At 37.3% G+C, this 20,273-nt stretch overlaps 1 protein-coding gene across 2 annotated transcripts; it reads right to left on the bottom strand.

The window, feature by feature from the left end:
- NBN (nibrin) lies at window positions 1-19,676 on the bottom strand. Of its 2 annotated transcripts, XM_036406014.2 has the most exons (16): window positions 19,547-19,676; window positions 17,736-17,869; window positions 15,971-16,116; window positions 14,568-14,727; window positions 14,065-14,168; window positions 12,425-12,542; window positions 11,967-12,157; window positions 10,780-10,880; window positions 9,162-9,294; window positions 8,459-8,716; window positions 7,734-8,202; window positions 5,622-5,693; window positions 4,263-4,418; window positions 3,155-3,268; window positions 2,101-2,150; window positions 1-446 (listed from the first exon to the last, which is right to left on the bottom strand). In XM_036406014.2, exons 1-16 carry the CDS (start codon window positions 19,575-19,577, stop codon window positions 416-418), a joined length of 2,268 nt encoding a protein of 755 aa, XP_036261907.1. In that variant the 5' UTR covers window positions 19,578-19,676; the 3' UTR covers window positions 1-415. The 2 variants fall into 2 exon arrangements, with proteins under 2 accessions (XP_036261907.1, XP_054371598.1); XM_054515623.1 differs by lacking the exons at window positions 1-446; window positions 2,101-2,150; window positions 3,155-3,268; window positions 4,263-4,418 and having other exon boundaries at window positions 5,648-5,725.
- Between the last annotated feature and the right edge of the window lie 597 nt (window positions 19,677-20,273).

The following is a 20,273-nucleotide window of genomic DNA, read 5'->3' as shown; positions in this document are numbered from 1 at the left end:
TCAGCCTCAATAGATTTTTAATTCTTAAGATAATACCTTTGAAAATGCCTAATTAACAAAGCTTTCTAAAAAACTAAAAAATAGCCTGATGCTAACTTCCTTTTTTTCCCCCAAAACAGTACCAATAACCAAACATTAGAAATAGCCTAAAATGAAATCCTAAGTATCTACAGTATTTTACTGAGCATTACTCTGAAGTAACTAACGGGAAGGTCTTGACAATGGTGCAATCTGTAAGTACCAAGCAGTGAAAGGAACTTTTCTTTTTCTTTAATAAAAGCAAGACTTAGAAAACATGTCTTACAATAAGAGATATTCAAATGGTCACATATAGGAACATCATACACACTGTAACCAGGAAACCTAAGAAACAGAAAGGTTTTGCCAGGAAAACACTGTAAATCCAGGTCACAATTTATCTTCTTCTTTTCACATTAGGATCATATCTGCAACAAAAAAATAAAATTTATGTTACAAATAAGTAAAACAATGATATTCAAAGTTTATATAGCTAGACAATGTGATGCAAACAGCTTTATTACATATTCATAACAAGGGAACAGCCAGTGCTCAGTCCTTTCCCTGACTACACTCCTATAATTAACTATAGTTACTACTATTTGAATGAAGTATGCATGAGGTACAAGAACCTCTGTATGAACTTAAGACAACTTTTAATGAAATTTTCAGATTTCCTAACTACTCACAGCCTTTAAATCTGATGCATGAACAAGCTTTTCCAAGCCTTTAATGTCCCAACAGTATGTTCTTTACTGGAAAAGGACACCACAAAAAACAAGAGAGGAGGGAGGGAAAAGGGGTCCTGTATGTTTATATTGATGTACATTTGGCCACAACTAATTCAAACAAAACCTTTCTGCTGCTTCCTACTCCTACATAAAGCAGATCCTCACCCTACCTTGACCTTTATATAGCTTCTGACTGACTGTTAGAAATTCAGAGCTACTTTCTGGATATACTAAATAGTTACTGATTTACTGCAATATGCTTATAGTTTGACTCTACTTGACACTGCTATCCCTTGGCCTTCTCCACTTGTGCTTCATCTCCCAAATTCCTGTCATTTCTTTGAAATTGTGATGTGTTTTGTATTCATGCATGAATAACTTACAGACACATCTGAATGATCAGGCAGTTTTACTTCCACTAATTCTGCTTTCATTCATCAAGACTTTATGCTTAGACAGAAAAATGTGACAACTTGTGAACAAAATTACATCACCATGTATCTAGAAAGGTATTAGAAGTTACTGTTGCTGCTATACAACTCAGACTTCAAAACTTAAATGTATACCCTTTAAAATAAATTCTCCATTATTAACTGTTAATGATCAGAGCAAGTTGTTAATGCAGTAAGATTTTCTGAATGGCTCTAACATGTATGGGTATGTTAGTATCATGTTTGTTTGACAATGAATCAGGAAAAAAATCCTTCTTCACCACATACATTTTTCTACTCAAATGCACAACTTTTGGTGTTAGTCAAATTCATGAGAGGTGAGAAGTCAAACACTGGTCAGTTGTTTCTTCACATAAAAAACATAGAAAGTAATGAAGTTTTTGCAAAACAAAATGAGGTCCCTGTATTAACTCTCAAAACAGTTATTTGATTTTATTGTTATAGCATTGTAACATGATTGTTCTAATGCTTAACTATCTTCTGGACAGCAAATTCTATGGAAGATTCTATGGACTGGATATGGATTCTATGGGCAGGGGAGGAGTGGGGAGATAAAGCAGATAGGAGTAGGAGATGATACATGATGGAAATATCTCATCAGAACAACAGCAGCTTCAAACCTGTCTGTGACTGGCTACAGAGATGCTGACAGTCATGAAATCTTTTCATGTTTTCTCCTCCAACTCACCTCCTCCCATTTTCCATGTTAAATGAAGCCTGAATAGGTTGTTTTTTTTCCCCAGAGAAATTGTTGAACCACTTCTGACTACATTTTATATATGAGAATACATGAAATTTTATAAAGACTAGTCAAAGTAATCTCTTCTAAAATCAAAATTTGTCCAAAAAATGTGATGCAAAAAATACACATTTTTAAAGTACAAACATAAAAGTCTTACCTAAAGAGATCATCAGCAAGTGATTCTTCTCTTGCATGTCGTTTCTGTTCCTGACAAAGTTGATTTAATATTTGATTGTTAAGGATAATTCTAATGAGCTATCTAGAAAAACAATATTCCTGCACTAACAGAGTTTTCCCCGAAGAAGTAAGTTTTCTCTAAGTACTTCATTTAGTGCATATTCACATTAGACAAGTTATTTCACCACTCAAATTTGGCTGCTGCTAGCAACTAATGAAATGGAATTGTTTGTGAAAGGTGTCAATTTTGGTCAGAAATGTGTTTTTTTAGGTTTTAAGCACCATTATAGAAATACAATTTTTTAAATCTGATTATTTGTGTATAAGGGGAATTGTAATTAGCATTATCTATATTCAGAGATTAAAAAAATGAGATAAGAAGTGTTGATGCAACTGCATCTCAATCAGGCTGTGGAAACAGTATGACTCATCAGCAAGTATTTTTAAGGAAACTATCCGAAAATGAAAGTGCTAAAGAACTGCCATGATAAGTGTTTTTTCAGGACTTCTATATCTAAAGAGATGCACAAAAGAAAAAAATATTAAATTTGTTCTTACTACATCTCTTCAGTATACTCCAATAGAGTTTTACTCATGCATTTTCTGTTCCATTCAAGACTAGAATATCAAATGTACTGTAGAACTATTTGAACACAGTAGCCACACAGAAATTCTTCCTAGCTCCCTGTCACATTTTTACAAGTCACTAGTTTACATAGCGCTTATTTCACTCATCAAAAGATTGTTCTCATTTAGGTTACTGATTTGGCTTTCTATAAATATTTCTGATTACGTGAGTGTTGCATGCCAAATGAATTTAAATAACCAGAAAAAGATGAGTGTTACCACTGACCTCTGACATTTAGTAACTTTACTACTGTACATGCTCCCATGAGCATGTGTGGATGACTAACCAGCTGAGGTTTTATCTAAAAAATAAAATCCTGAAGTATTGCAGTAATGATCACAGGTTGGTATGACCACTTACATTAGTCAAGTTTTTATTTGATCATGTTTAAAAACTAATTTCTTACCTCCATTTCTTGCCTTAACCAGTCTTCTAGTTCTGAATTCTTTTTAGCATGGTGAGCAATCAAATCTGATCCTCCAATAATGTGTGGAAGCTGTCCTGCCCCAGGGTAAGCTACCTGTTGGACAATAAATTCTTACAACTACAAGGCAAACATAGCGCAAATAAAAGATCTATTTTAACTAATTGAGAAAGTCTATTCAGATATCACAGAAGAAAGTCAGGCAGTCTTTCTCTGATTAACATTCAAAGATCATATTTAAAAAAGTTAAAAAAGCATTTACAGAAAGCTATTAACTCCCTCCTTTTACCAAAAGAAACAAACAAAAATACATCTGGTAAGTTAAATATAATAAATTAATTTCATAGTGCATTAAGTGGTGTTTGAAATATCAATAAATATCAGTTTATATTTTACTGTCAGACTGCATAAGCATCTGTAACAAAACAGTGGAAAAGAAACTATTATCCAAAATTAAAACATTATCTAAAAATGAGAGCATACTCCCAGCAAGTAGTATTATCTGATCACATTCTATACAGAGTATTTTACTGAAGTGCCTTTCTAGTCGTCTCATACCATATGATTTTACTTTTATTTTATTTTTAATATAAGCTGAAGTGGTACTTTTACACTGAACACCATGAATCATTTTGCAATTGTCTTCAGGACCCAAGCAAGCAATCATCTTACCTTCTTTATGATACAACTTTAGTTCTATTTCTAAATACAAGATTTATTAGTTAAAATGGAAGATTCTGAATCAGCCTATGCTGTATATATAGGTCTTTGGAGAAGTGGAATTGCTAGCTTTTGGAGGTATAACTGAAGTTATGGTAGTTATCACTTACCAACTTATTCCAAGTAACAGCTTAGAACAGGGAATACAAGTATCTAAATCTAGCACAAGGTAAGCCTTTGTCAACCTGGTACTTCTTCAGTCAATTTACAAAATACTTTTTACAGTATAATATGGTATTTAAATTATTTCTTTCTTTAGTTATTATCAATTTATAAAAAAATCTTTAGTAACACATTTCTACATTTCTAATACTACTTTTTAGTATTTTTAAATAGTGCCATCTTGTGACCATTCAAAGAACACACCAACCTTTTTGAACATTTTGAAATTTTTCTTTCCCCCATAGCTGTTATTTCCAGGGAGATGACTGTTCTGTCTTGGATGGCTGACAACCAGTGACCTAAACTCTGTCAACAGAAGCCTGCTAGGAAGATTGCTGGACTCATCTTGCAGTTTGCTGTGGTTCTTATGTAGGAAGAAAAAGAGAAGCATTCAAGTGTGTTAACAGACATGCAGCATATCTCACAGTACAAACTGTAGAGATATTATCATAAGCAGAGCTAAACAAAAGTTAGGATTACAAAAAAGTGAGGGAAAGCAGGAGCAGTGCTAGAAGCTAAGATTATGTACAAACTTCTCAGCGTCCTTATATACTATGAATAGAGTAAATTTGTTTTGCTTGTGTTTAAATATGTATTTAAAAGCTCCATGGCAGACAAAGTTGAACATCTTCAGCTCAATTCTAGCCTATAGGTATCTGCCCAACATTCGGGCTGCAGGCTGAATTTGATTAATATATCAAATTTTTCTTGTCCATGAGAATGCTCATACATCAGCAAGTTTGCATGCACACTTTGCTGCCTGGGGCTACATCTATGTGGATTCCAAAGGAGTCTGTGCACAGGACAAGCTCACAAGTAACACTGAACTATGTTCAAGGACAGCTGAGCCCAGATGCAGTACAGCTGCTTTATAGTAAAATATAACTGTAAGTCCTTTAATCTGAGCTGACCCTGCACTTAGGTATACCTGCTCAGCATTCCCTCTTCTTGGAGCTTTTTTTTTGTATGTGGGTGAAATGGTATTATTCTGTCCCTTGTTGACTGGCTACACTCTATCTCTTCAGAACTTTTTTTATCTCAGTTCAATTCAGCCTAGTCTCCTTTCCTCTGCCTCACTGCCACTCCAAGCAATTCTCCTCTCCTTCCTTCATCTCACCTACAAAAAATCAGCATGCTATCTACTGTTAATCACTGTATATGACATCTATTTTCCCCATGCTCCATCTCTTCCATTTTAGTTGTGATCTTACAGCAGACAAGATTACATCCCTGGCAGGTCTTTAAGTAGTAATCTAAGAAAATCATCAGTACAACTATTAACGACAGCAAAGAGTTAATACAGTGACATATAGTTTCAGTCACCTTCAAGTATCCACCAAATGCCATTACAGAAGCACACAGATGAACTACTTTTTTTCACAGTCTACAAGCTGGACTGCACTAATCAAAATAACATAGGATTATGTTAAGGAGTACAATCCTCCAAACCTCCTTTACCCTGAAACAGGATCCAAAAATACTATGTTATGAAGAGCAAAATTTTGATGTCTTTTTGTAATGCTTCTTAAAGTTCACTGCTCAAACTTACAATTGGCTGGCTCCTTACCAAGACTGGAGACTCCGGCTTGATATCAGTTTTCATTTCTGAAGTTAGAACTGATCCAAGTTCGTCTTCTTTCTATTTGATTAAAAATTGTTTAAAATATAAAACTGAAATGAAATAGAAATTTAATTACATAGAATTGTTTTCTGCTCTTTATGGTAGAATAAACATATTCAAATCAATATAAATCTTTAGACAGGAAAGAAATTGTCCTGTACATTAATTTTTTATGATTTTATGCACACTGTAACAATCATTGGAGATTTTCTCTATTAAAAAATCACTACTGTTTGTTAACTTGTTTTTTTTTTCTTTCTTCCTTATACACTAGGAAGTTTTGTCCATCTGTACAATCTTCAAAGTTCTGTCAGGTTCTGGAAAACTGTATAAGCTTTTGAATATAAAAAGTAACATTTTCAATTTGATATTTGAAGTGTATGGAAAACTGTATAAGCTTTTGAATATAAAAAGTAACATTTTCCATTTGATATTTGAAGTGTACATATGTGTAGAAAGGACATTTTATTACCACGACAAGAAAGTGTTCAGCAGGTTGATTATGTCCTACAGTTTAAAACTAGATTTGCATTACATAAATTATTTTCAATATTTGATAAAATACCAAATCAGTTTTATGCACTTTATAGTTTTTGAGTCAATTGCTCACATTCTTTGTCTTGTCAGATACACAAGGTGCATCTGTACTTAGAGAAAACAATTATCAAATTTGCCTGGGGACCTTTATAATGAAATCTCCTTCCTAGTCCACTGGAAATGTATTTTACATGAATAAAGTAGGTCATAACTAAACTATGAAAAGACTTCCTTTCAGCAGAATCTTTAAGTGCATATCTGCTAAAGTACCAGTTTAGTGGCACATAAGATTGTTTTTCTCCTTCCTGACAAGAAGCTTGACTAGAAAAACTTTCCCAGCACCAAACAACAAAATTCAACAGACTATTGCAAACACCAATTTTAGTCTGCCGGTATGCTCAGACCTAATAAAAAGTACCTACTGTCTGATAGTGTAAAAAGAAAGAAACAAAATTCTCTATATTAGAGGACTTGCCTTTTTAAGTTTGCCTGTTAGTAACAGACACAAAAAAAGAGCATAATAATGAAGTTAAAGTTCACACTTTGCCAGAAGCAAGCTCCAGTAAAGCATCAACAAGGTGTCAAGCTGCTCTGACCTAAGCATGCATGGACAATTACTAATTCTTATGTGGTCCAAGGAATCTTGCAAATTCCAGTTAATCATGCATTCAAACTTTTAAACACTTAAACACTGCCTACACTGTAAATGGACTGGACAGTAAGTGCTAAAATATATATTCTAAATAAAAAATAAACTTTTGCTCTTATTCCTATTGTATTGTTAATACTCTAGACCTTTCAACATTGGTGGAAAAAAAGAAAAGCAGGTTTATAAAGGAAAACAAAGTGATCATTGTTAACTCAACGTGTATGGTTTTCTTCATACCTCTTAGAAAATTTCCTTAGTGTCAAAAACAAAAAACAAGAAAATAATCACAAAAACACAAGCTGTGTTTTGGTTTTGCTGTTGTTTTTGTTGGGTTCGGTTTTAAATTTCTCATACAGGAATTTTAATAATCTTTCACACAATATCAAAAGACTCAAAAGATGTTGGACACTACTGTGGTATTCAACAGAAGAGATCAACTAGAAGTTTCTTTAGAAAATTAATTACAAAAATATAATTGAGTACTATCTTAGTATAAATAACAATACTGTAATTAACACAGCAACAAGCAGTATGAAAAAGTTTTCTTGGACTACAAATATATTCTCCTATTCTACTTACAGTATATAAAGTTAAAAAAAAAGGAAATGTTCAGAATACAAGCAGCTTTCAATAAGCAAAGAAAAAAATGCCCAGAAGAATGAAAAAACATTTAGCAGGTGTAAAACTGCAATGTTCACATGTAAAAGATGAATCATTCTGAACTAAAAATCGATGTATGAGATTTAAGCAAACAAATATTACAGAGCCACTTTCTTTATGCAGGCAACCTCCTCCTTAAAGGAATTAATTGCATCCTTCTAACAAAGTTGCAAATTTCAAGATTAGGCACCTGAGAAGAATATAAAACTTACCAATACTTTATTCTCCTCTTGCTGATTTACAGTTACTTCTGGAATCCTGCTTCCTTTGGCTTCCAAACATCGTTTTTTTCGTTTAGTTCTTTGAGCTTCCTGGTCATGATCTGCCATTTGATCTTCCCAGTCTATGTCTCCACTTCCAAACACAATTTCTAGTGATTCTGTATCTTCAGATAAATCATCTAATTCCTTTCTCTTTTTTGGTGCATGATTTTCTCTAGAAGTGGTTTTAGTGTCTGTTCTATCACTTGTTAGTTTGACACTTTCCCTCATAGGCTTCATACCCATGTCTTCTGCAAAACTTGGGTTTGGGTCAAGGATGTTATTTTTCTTTTGATGCTGTTTTGCTTCACTATTGCAGATCAATGAAGTTGTGGATTCAGTGCACTTGGGAAGAGGTGATGACCTTTCCTCCAATTTTGCTATTTTGGGTACAGATGTTTCTTCTTCTTCAGCTCTTTCCCTTAGCCAGAAAAAAAATCACAAAAGCATTTTTGAGTATGATTAGCTGTACCCATAACATAACAGCTTCTGGAGTTTTAGGGACTGCATTGTGAAATTTAAAGTACCCTTGAGGAAAAGCTTTCTATTCTAGGAATTTGATCTAAATACCTTTTTAAGTATATGTCAAATTTAAAGTACATTGCTTGAGTTAAAATTTTCCAGAAACATCATGAACATACCAATAAGAGAAGTAATGGCAAGAACATTTCAAGTACCTTTTTCTGGAAACCTGGAAGTAATTTGTAATTGGGTTTGGATGACATGAAGCACTCTCACAAGGTTTGACAGCTTCTGGAATTTTAGATGGTGAGACAGGCTGACTTCTTTGACTGAATCCAGATGTTCTGTTCCCTCTAGGTATCGATGTTCCTGCATTTACACTGCCACTTGTACCACTGCTTTTCTTCCCAGTTGTATCCTGGAAAGCCATTTTCTTTTGTCTATGCACCTGGGAAGTATTCTTTATCTCCATACTAGATTAGAGAAGAAAGAAATACTAAATGACACATGGGAGGTTACCAGAGATACATCAAATCAGAGATACACTTTTTAAGAAAGCTATACCTGTACTTTGAATAAACTTATAAACAATGTGCTAAAAACAAACTGTGAAACCTGCTATGATCAATACATTTTTATAATTGTGAAATGGCTTGAAAATTTTTAATAGTTCAGACAGTCAAGACAGATATGCAGTATCTACATGTGTATTTGAAAGTCATCTAAATCCTATGGGATGCTTTCTGTAATCTAGTACTCAAAAGCAGAAATTATCTCACCACAGACAAGTGACAGCAATGTAGTGAATGGCATTTCGAACCCTGTATATCTTTCCCCACGGCAATGATACAGTTCCTCTGCCATAAAAGACTGCTCTATTTTCAAGTATTAGCTTAGAAATTGCCATGAATACTTTACCATGTCTGCTCTTCTGTATCAGCTATGTGTAAGGAGCTGCCATCTGCAGCAGTTGGCATTATGGTTTCATCCACAGCCAGACTCTGGGAAATGGCTTGGCCTACGACAGCTGATGCAGAACTTTCAGGTACAGCTGCAAGACCAACACAAGAGAAGAATCAGCAGGTTAATATCACATCTGTGATTCTTTGCATGTGCTATTTCACATTACTACCTGATCGTGTGAGATCTCTGTAAAATGGTCTTAAAGCAGTTTTCATTAAAAAAGAAGCAGATTTATTAATTTTAAAAAAACTGACAGCAATAGTTCTAAAGGACCATATTCTGGAATTCAGATTTAGTTAAATATTCTACTGATTAAATAATGAAATTCTGCTTAAATAAAAATGAAACATAATGAGAAATCATATACCAATATGTACATAATGTACTTTAAAAATCATGGGGTATATATTTTATGCAAAAAAATAAAATATATATCATACAATATATAGATCATGCAAAACTGTCAGAGCATAAAATTCCTTATATTAATCCTTTATGATGATCTCTAATGTGATTATTGTATCTGGGACACAGGTTTTTTCAATTTTAAACCCTGCTCCCTTTAAACTCTGATATATAGTCTGTTTACACAATTTCAGACAATTTAACTTTTATCCACTTAAATTGTTCAGACTGGAAACAGGAATCAGCATCTCTGCCAGTATTGCATAGATGTCCTTCTCTATTCAAAATACATTTTCAAGCAAGTAACATTCCTGCATGTAAAGACAAACTTACGGGGGTTGTTCTTTGATTTTTTTCTTTTATTTTCTACCTGATACAACATTTTGTAGAACAAACCAGAATCTATAAAACATTATTCTGAAAATTTCATAGCAACAAAACATAGAATAATATGAAGAGGCATGAAAAGAGAGAAACAAAACCTCTTTCTGTCTCTCCAAGACTTTTGTTATTACCGCATTAGCAAATACAAGCTTCTAGTCAAAACTTGGAATGTCCACTCCCAAACTACTACTGCAGCAAATGTGGTGATCATGTCTCATTGTCTTAACTTATGGAAAGATTAGTTTTAGTTTTGAATCTCTCTGCACAGGAGATGTCTGTATTTTCCTAAAGCAAATTCTGTTTAGAGTAAAGGGCAAAAAAGAAAAAAAAACAAGCTTTAACAAATTGCTTCCATTCTTATTCTCTTGATTTCTGAAATTCATCTTTAAGTCCCTGATTACTCCAGTCTTTTAGGAAAAGACAGAATAGCATGGAATTCAAACTACTACATACATATGAATTCAGTCATCACTAAAAATATGAACTTCAGATGTTTTTAAAGTAACTTCTTTCAAGGTCACTGTTCTATGTGTCTGCCTTTTAGGCTAGTTTTAGATCCACTTTTTATTTACGTAAGAGTAATATAATTTTCATTGCAATTTACTGCAAGACCATTAAAAACCAATTACCTCTTTGGAGTTGTATACATTTTTCATAGAATGTCTCTCCTTTTTAGTGGTCTTGCAAAACAGAACAACTTGAACGTTATGATTGATGTTCCAACACAAAAACAAATACTGCTTCTTTGAGGCTGTTAACTTATTACTACCCTTCTTCCAGTTACCTTTGGAAGCAGGCTGCTTTTGAGGGTTGCAGTACTTTTCTGTAGACATGAAGATAACTGCCAATCCAATTTCTGCCTCTGGAATAGCCCTAAGATTCTTACTGTTAATATACAAATAAAAAAAAAAAAAGCTTTTTCAGTACAGATTGAAAGACGAACAGGCAAATGACCACAGGTATGGCAAAGTACAAAATGTTCCATTCTTCCTCCAAAAAAAATCAGCCTCCAAAAAACACTACCTTTTTTCTCAATACAGTAAGTGAGCACAATTATCCTTCATTAGAGCCATGTCCTATATGTGTGAACTTCCCTGTTTCCTGCTGCTGTAGCTACTGTCTAGCTCCAGTAATCTGGCCCATACATTTCTCCTTTCCTGATTTTTGGGCATATAACCATTTATGCTCTACTTCTGATTCAAAAATGTGTGAAAAGAGACTTGAAAAATCTGACCACTTCTTACAAGTCAGGCATCCTTCCCCCACAAATCTTCTGTACTACAGTCATGAGGAGAGATTGAGTACTGTCTTCTCTACCTAGCAGGAAAATTTAGGGGAACGAGGTTTATGTGTTAGGATTAGGATTTTGTTTCATTGTTTTAATAAAATGGCATAATGATAATCCTAACATTTATAATATATGCGGTCTGCCCTCTCAAACAAAACCTACCACCAAAACAAAAAGTAATTTTCATTAAATAGAAGCTGTTCTTTAAAAACACTGTACAAATAATTATACAACAGTGAACCACATGACCTCAAGGTGCCATCTCATCTCCTTTTGATGAAATACATATAAATGAAATATCAACAATGAAATATCATACAATAACAATGAAATATCATAAAATATCTATTTTGAATTCTTAGAATATATTAATTTTAACTTCTTTTAAACAGTAGAAGAGGAACTATTTGCTGTCTGTAATTTTAAAGCAGCTTCATTACAATGAATTTCTGTAGAACTGAGTTCTACAAAAAAATAATAAAAAGAAGAAAGCAGGAATTCCATCAAATCCTCACAGAACTGCCAAGTTCTTTCTTTAGTTACTCTGCTAAATACTTAGAACAATGTAAAAATGACCCCTTTATAAGCAGCCTCCTGCTTAAATATGTATGCTAACACCATGACCAAGTCTCTGTAGAAGTTCTGAAATTACCCTACCGCTGTACAAGAGAACAATGCTGCACCTTTCCAAGTCAGTCAGAATGGAATCAGTCCAGTTTGTCATAGAGGCAGATCCTGAGATCTGAGAGTTTGCCAAACCCACATCAACTACACAAACTTCAGGAGAAAGTAGTAAAGGCATTTCTTTTCTTCCTTCTGTCATCAACTTTACTTCCCCTCCTCCAAGAACAACTGCTGGACCCAGTTTCTTGTGCTATAAAGAGAATGCAAAAAAAAAATCTTAGAATGCAGTCAGTTCAGAGGTATCAGAATACAGAACTATCAGTGTAGTGCTTCTCACTGATGCACTACTGCAGATGTAATATGTTCTGGACCTTCTCTACATTTTATCTTGCTTAGGCCATAGGAAATATGTGTGCCATAGGAAATCCTTCTTTCCTGATGAACCCAGAATGAGTGTGATTTCAGAGTGAATAAACCTGAATCCCTGCAATATTTTTGCAATCTAAAGCCTGATTACCTGCTTGGCAGTTAGAAATACAAACGTTTTTCCACTGAATATTTTTTTCCTTTCATGATGCTCAGATAAATCCAAGTTATCACTGCCAATGGAAGGCTCATCAACTGGAGGATAAAAGCTGCAAGAACAGAAAATAATAGTTAAAAAATTCAGATTTGCTTATCAGTACTGACTCACAGTCCTTTCTGTTTTAAAGTTCTGAAGTTAAAATCCTACATTTCTCTGTTAAAACTACTTAGATAGATAATTTTCAAGAGATTGTTAAGAAGAAACAGAGCCCCCAATTTCTCAACATCAAAGACAAGACCAAGACTTTCTACTTCAGTAACTAAGAAAACGCTCTAAGAAATGCATTCACCCAATCTTCTGTACACATATCCACATTCTTACTAACAATACTGACAAATGAGACTCCAGCTTCATTCTGCACTTACTCTAAATAATAGTAAAACTCCACAAAAAATTAGTCATCCTGCTTCCTCTACTCTTCATGCGTGGACAGTCACCTCTCATTCTCTTTTACTGTTTTAAATTGTGTACCACCACACTCGAGAACAGCCTACAACCTGACAGCAGACAAATACACTTTTTTTGCTGGTGGGATGGAGAACAGAAGGGATTCACTCTGCAGATTCTCTATTAGTTCATCCAATACAGGGAACCCGAGCAGGACTTTAGCTGGGAAATATATTAGGCAAAAATAAAACTCTACATAGTTTACTATGTACCCAGCCTCAGTCTTCAAACTGTTCTACCAATGGCTACTACCACACCTACTAAAGAAAATAAATTGCCATTTCCTAACATATATGCATATTTATGCTTATATGAATGTATATACATAGTGGGAATTTCTAACCTGTATAAACCATTTGTTCATACAATAAAAAAACCAACAACCACAACCCTCAAACAAAACACAAATGTCTCCCTTTTCAAGGTAAAACGAGTAGCAATATGGGCTCAGATGAAATTGTCACATACGATATTATGACTATTTTACACTTTCTCACATCAAGAAAATAACCGAGAGAGCTATTCTGCAGTATTTATTGATTCCAAATTAAGAATTTCCTTTTGAAGTTAATTTAACCATGAAAACAATGAATATTCTATTCTCATTTAGTGAAAGCCAATGCACATTAGTCTCACTTCATCTCTCAACAGATAATTAAAAACCTCTTCTATTTCAGAGAATTCAATGGTCAGGCTAACTCTGTTCTGACCGAAGTTTACAGTAAACTCAGTAACTAACAGCACACTGGAAAAACACATCTAGATAATGAAACAAACTTGAAACAATTTCTTTTATAAAAGTGTAATTTCTTTATTTTTATGTATCAATTCCCAAAAGTGTTTGAAGCAACATTTAAATACCAACAAACAAGTTCCCTTTCAGAGACAGTAACATCTCTAAGCATAGAGTCAATTACAGAGCTCATTTTATAACTCTAGAGATGAGAACAATAAAATTGCTGGAATATTAAAATGTTACTCATATTAAGCATTCCTCCACAAATAAAATTACTATGAATTGTGTACTATGTAAAAGTCATCAGATAAATGTGTAGTTATCTGATAATCTCACTCCCATAAATTTCATTCTGCAACACAGTAAACATAATGATTTGGCAACTTACCTTACATGATTTGGCAACTGTTGCCTGGACTGAACAGCTCTGATTAATTCAGAAAAAAACTCTGGTTTTATAATTGGTCGAGCACAAATCAAAGCACATATAGTCTGAAAAAACAGAAAATACAAATTTACTTCATAGTAAAAGTTCAAAGAAAATATGGTTCAACTGACATTAGCTTTTTAAGATCTAAGATGTGGAAAATAAAACAATACTGATTTGTGCTTCTAGAATTGTTTTGCTTTTAAGAGCCTAGCTTTTAATTGGTGTCTTGATTAAAGTTATGAAAACGTAGAAGGTAACTAATAAAAACCCCTAAGTCTTCAAAATTGGCTTTTTGTTTTCTTTCCCTTCAACCTCATGTTGACATACACATCTTCTAAACTTGGAGAAAGAAGAGTTGACTACAGTTTTGCAGAGAAAAGTCTTGAACAGCTCTAGAATTTAATTAGCAGTTGTGGGAAAACTGCAAAACAATGCTATCAACAGGCAAAAGCTCAACATACCTTAACAGTAACTTTTACTGATACCATTACAAGGTGGGTACATTCTTTTGTCCATTCATTGACTACAAGGCCTCCAAGCTGCTGGATGGCTTGATTTAAAGCATTTTTCTGAGCTACATCTAAACATGAGGAGCAGACAACCAAAGGTTCATATTCCACTCTGCAAAGAGAGAATCGCTTAAGTTAACTCAGCCAATCATCATGATAAACAGAGCTGACTTAACTATCATACTTTGTATCTCATGGAACTCTGAAGGAAAAAAAATAGAAGACCCATACTCTAATCTAGATCAAAGTAAAATCTTCCTGCTTTAAAATTTCCTGAAGAAACAAAATACTAATTTTTATTCAGAAAAATTACTGTCAATTTGACCTGAAATATTTCTATGGACTTGTGGCCCTCTTACAGACATCACATAGAATTAGTGCCTCAAGAATAGAGCAAGGTCTGGGAATATCCAAAAGAAATTTGAATGTGTGCCTCCAAAAGCAAAAGTATGCTCAAGAGGACAGGTGACCAACCGATCAACACTTCAAAATACAAATGTCATAAAATGCAATTTCAAGTAAGTTTCCTAACATGTCCATTATCCTTGACCATAAGCCTTTATATCTATTTTAGATCTTCCATATCAAATTATATTATTTCATTTTTAGATTATTTAAATTTCCTTCTACTTTGCAGACTTTCTAGTACAATAGCCATGATGTATCTGGTCTCATGGTATGATTCCTGTATCATGTTTCAGGTATGTTTACCTAAAATATTAAAAAAAAATACTGTAGTAATAGGAGGAGAATGCCAAGTTTTTTCTAACAATAAATAATACCAACAGCATTGGTAAAACTGAATAAAATTTCAAGGCACAAAGCCACCTTCTGGTTACTTTAACATTGATTTTAATGGTAATTAGACTTTTTCTATTTATCTGCTACTTCATTTTTAGAATTCTTCCAGTAAATAAACAGATAGTACTGGCTACCATGTTAAATTTGGAAAAAAAAATCAAGTTGGTTTCACATCCTCCTGCAATGCCAGTTCTTTTCTCATTACGTTCTAACAAGGGCTCCAACAAACTCTAAACCTTTCTCCCTTCTTCTCATTTGGTGTAGGATTTTGTTCTTTCCCTAAAAGAGCCTTTAAACACTCTCTGTACATGACACATTATCTTCTAAAATGCCAATGTTTTCTTATCTACAATTTTAATCTCCTAGTGTCAAAATAAATTATGCAAAAATATAATAGAAAACTATTTCAGAAGCAGATGTGGAACACGGGCAAAATACTATGTACCTCCTTTGCTTTGTAAAAATTAATCATTGCTGTAACACTTGCAAAGTTTCATGATATACTCTTCTAAAAAATTAATTTTTACTTGATATTTTATAATCAAAACACTTACCTAAACTTGCTCTCAAAGACTCCAAAGTTGATTCTGTCACCAGACTGCAAAGACACTGAAGCACCATTGAGTTTTGATCCATTAACAAAAGTGCCATACTTGGATGTATCTCTTACTGTTAATACAGGTACTGTGAGAGACTGACTCTGAAGATAAACATAAACAAGCCAATATAGTTTATCAGAATGAGACAGTTTTATCAGAAACAAGTTACTATCACTGTGAATCAAAGCAATGGATAAATAAGAAGCAGCCCACAAAATATCATCTTATATAAAGACTTTGGACAATAAGGCTTGCTGTATATAATTATTTATCTCTGTTTTTTGCTATAGAGGAATGAGAGAAAATATCCATGTTTTTAGCTTTAGAACTTTTGTGCTTCTTACACTTAGTCTTTTTGGAGATAGCACTTTATCTTAGAGATAGCACTGCCAGACTGTGCATGGCAGTCATTCACTGTCCCAAAGCCTGAGCTAGTGCAATTTAGCAAGGCTCTGAGATTTATTATGTTTTCACCTACCACACAGTTCTATCCTGGGCATCAGGCTGAACAGCAAGTAAAAGCCTGAGGTCACCTGAGGGCACTTTCTTGTGCTTCCTTCCATGAGGAATGCTAGTCTTCCCTGAACTGCAGGACATGGAGACACCAGCGTCTCTTGAGAAGAGGTTAGATACTGTCAGATTTCCTAAGTGGCTCACAAGCCAATGAGAACACTGACAGCTTGTTTTTATGAAATTCTGCCGTGCAGTTATATGCTACTAGACAGAATGGATCAGGTGTGAAGGGACCACTGGAGGTGATCTAATCCAAGCTGCCTGTTGGAGCAGGTTTCCTTATAGAATGCTACTTGGGATTGTCTCCAGGTTCCTTTGGAGTATCCAGAGTAGAGACTCCATAACCCCTCTGGGCACCCTGCTCCAGTGCTGAGTCACTCTCACAGTAAAGTTCTTGTGTTTTCAGGTGGAACATTCTGTGTCCCAGTTTCTGTCATTCCTACTGTTTGGCACCACCAAGAGCCTGGCTCCCTCCTCTTGACACCCTCCCAGCTACTGACAGACATGGATGAGGCCCCATCTCAGCTGTCTCTTCTCAAGGCTGAACAGGCCCAGATGCCTCAGCCTTTCCTCACAACTGAGGTGCTCCTGTCCCCTCATTATCTTCACAGCCCTCCACTGGACTCACTCCGTATTTGCAGTATTAAAGGCACAAATATATTTTACATGTTTTATTTTAAACACTACATAAGGTTACATAAATGAAATTTCTGTTGACTGGCTTCAAAACATCTGTAACTGTCACAACACTTAGTGACAGTAAATTGCTGATTGCTAATTCTCCTTGGTATATTTTTCTTTTCCATGCCCTAAGCAAATACAGAATTAATGATGTGAAATGAAACAGAAGCTAAGTCTGCAGTAAAACAACTAAAGCACTTCCCAGAACCTAAAATTTATCTGCGTAATGAAACTTAATTGCATCATTTTCCTGCTATGATTATTTAATACAAATTCCTAGTGAATCTTTGCATAAAAGGAAGCTTGGACTACTAAAATTATGCCACAAAATTCCTCAATGAAAGCAAACAAACCTAAGGAAAAAAAAAAAAACAAATTTCAAGATTAAAAAAAATAAACTACAGGTGATCAATGGTTCTACTCCAAGCATAAAACTGGTGAGAGCAAAATGAGAGCATGCATGGTCATGGCAGCCCGGATCACCCCCACAGAGCACTGATAATGCAGTAAAATGGTGGCTACTTACAGGGCTTGTTTCAGGCCGACTTACGGTCAGAACTGCGTGACTTCGGCTGATGGACTGATCATCCTGAATTAAAATTGTGCAGTTCCTGCGTCCAACAACATATTCTACACCGCTTAAAAGCCGATAGGGCTCTCCTGGAAATCAACAAGAGACAGAAAAATAACGATTTAGAAAAAAACCCCACCAAAATACCTGAAGCACATGGGAGAGACATTGAGAAGTCTGTAGTACATCTAAACCTCAGCTTTGCCATGCATCATTTATGGTCAGAGCATGGTGCCAACAATGCCAAGGTTGTGGGTTTTATCCCCATATGTGCCATTCACTTAAGAACTGGACTCAATGATCCTTCCAACTTAGACTATTCTGTGACTCTGAATTCTGTGATTCTGATTAGAATTATCCATTTAGCTTATAGACAAAACCTCTTTCTTTCTTTCTTGCTCCCTTGCTCTGTCCATTATAAAAGGTTACATTTTATGATAAATCAGTTTCAAAAGTGGCAGCACAATTTTTTTAAGGACAATATATTTTCACCAATACTTTATTGAAGATTAAGTGCAACATCTAGAATAAAAAAAACCCTCAATGTAAGATAGGTTTTCTAAAACACCTTTATAAGGGTACCTGATTTTTTGAGATTTTATTATTTATTCACATAACTGATTAAGAGGTTCAGAGGAAAATATCTTCCTAATGAATGTAAGGAGATCTTCATGGAAATCAAATTGACACTTAGTAAGTCCAGCCTCTGACCAATGCTTAAGCTTTGTACCTGTCACCTGGACCCAGTGGTGGCTTCCCAGTGAATGGCTTGACCTCCCGAAGGTGTGCTACCACTGGTCAACAGAAACAAAAACGTTCCTTGATGAATACAAGTACGTAAAGTTAGATTCCAGTTATCGACCCTGGCAAATAACTTTCAAAATATGAACTGTGCAGAAATTATCATTCTGGATAGAATGAAGAGTGTTTTGATTCACTCAAGAGCTCTCTAAGCAGTAAGAGGTAAATCAGTTCATTTCAACATGATTAGCTGCTGTATCCACCAGGAAATAAACACGCAAAATTTCCTCCCAGTGAACCAGGAAATAGAGCAGATGCAGTTGTGTTAAGTCTGTTCCTTACAAGCACTTAGGAAGAAATATACGTATTACACGAGACTTATTATTAAAGTTCCTATCGACAAGAAAACAAAGAAGAGTATAGAGGAGATTTAGTTTCAAAACTCTCCATGCAAGAAACGCCATGAAGTTCAACACTTGGTCCTTGAAACATCAACACAATAGTTACACATCGTTTCTGCGGCTGCTGCCTCAGAGTTCAACTCTCCAGGTATTTCAAAGCAGGACTCTGTAGCCTGCAGCACCCTAAGACATCCCACACGGGTTCGAAAAGCAGCCCTACTGGGTTTAGCAGGCGCTGTGGTCGGCAGTGCTCCAGGGAAATACGGAGGCTTCGGCAAGGACGAACGCACCGAGCGACCAGGATTTAGATCAGCATCGGCCCGAGGCAGGACGGACACGCCCGCCCGGCTGGAGCCAGCCCCGGGGCAGCCATCAGCCCCGGGGCAGCCATCAGCCCCGGGGCAGCCATCAGCCCCGGGGCAGCCATCAGCCCCGGGGCAGCCATCAGCCCCGGGGCAGCCATCAGCCCCGGGGCAGCCATCAGCCCCGGGGCAGCCATCAGCCCCGGGGCAGCCATCAGCCCGGCACGCCCGGGGACCGCGCAGCGGCGGAAGGGGCGGCGAGGGGCCCGCAGTGCCGGGGCCCAGCCCGCCGGAGCGGCGGAGGCGTCTGGCGTTCCCTCACCTTTTCCCGAAGCGGGCACCAGCTTCCACATCCTGGAGCTCCGCCCGGCAGCCCCCGGCGACCCGGACAAGGCCGGGCCGGGGAGAGAAAATCCCGGGATCTGCCGCTGCCGCCGCGATCCCGCGCGCCGGGCCGGGATAAGGGGAGGGACGCGACCGAGGGCGCCGCCTACTGGCCTCGCGCTACCTCCGCAGCCGTGGGCCGGCGCGCGTGCGCGGGGCGGGGCCGGGAGCTGGGCGAGCTGGGCCGAGAGGGAGGCGGGCGGGGCAGAGGCGGGGCCGGGGGCGGGGCCAAGGCTGGGGCGAGGCCGAGACGGGGCCAGGGCGGAGCCGGAGCTGGGGCGGGGCCGGGAAGAGGCCGGGAAGGGGCCCGGGGGCTGGGGCGGGGCCCGGGGGCTGGGGCGGGGCCCGGGGGCTGGGGCGGGGCCCGGGGGCTGGGGCGGGGCCCGGGGGCTGGGGCGGGGCCCGGGGGCTGGGGCGGGGCCCGGGGGCTGGGGCGGGGCCCGGGGGCTGGGGCGGGGCCCGGGGGCTGGGGCGGGGCCCGGGGGCTGGGGCGGGGCCCGGGGGCTGGGGCGGGGCCCGGGGGCTGGGGCGGGGCCCGGGGGCTGGGGCGGGGCCCGGGGGCTGGGGCGGGGCCCGGGGGCTGGGGCGGGGCCGGGAAGAGGCCCGGGCCCGGGGGAAGCCGGGGCGGGCGCTCTGCCGTGGCTCTCGCTGTGGCTGTGGTCGAG

This window comes from Molothrus ater, chromosome 1 (assembly GCF_012460135.2).
Source record: "Molothrus ater isolate BHLD 08-10-18 breed brown headed cowbird chromosome 1, BPBGC_Mater_1.1, whole genome shotgun sequence".
Classification (NCBI taxonomy): Eukaryota; Metazoa; Chordata; class Aves; order Passeriformes; family Icteridae; genus Molothrus; species Molothrus ater.
The sequence above is the reverse complement of the archived record's forward strand: the minus strand, read 5'-3'. Positions and strand labels throughout refer to the sequence as shown.

What these genes read in the sequence shown, in the direction of transcription:
- NBN (XM_036406014.2), bottom strand. Translation starts at nt 19,577, where the DNA reads ATGTGGAAGCTGGTGCCCGCTTCGGGAAAAG. An exon ending in TATTTCTAACTGCCAAGCAG is followed by an intron (nt 12,158 to 12,424) that starts GTAATCAGGCTT and finishes TTCTCTTTATAG; the next exon opens with CACAAGAAACTGGGTCCAGC. An exon ending in GATACAGAAGAGCAGACATG is followed by an intron (nt 8,717 to 9,161) that starts GTAAAGTATTCA and finishes TCTCTAATCTAG; the next exon opens with TATGGAGATAAAGAATACTT.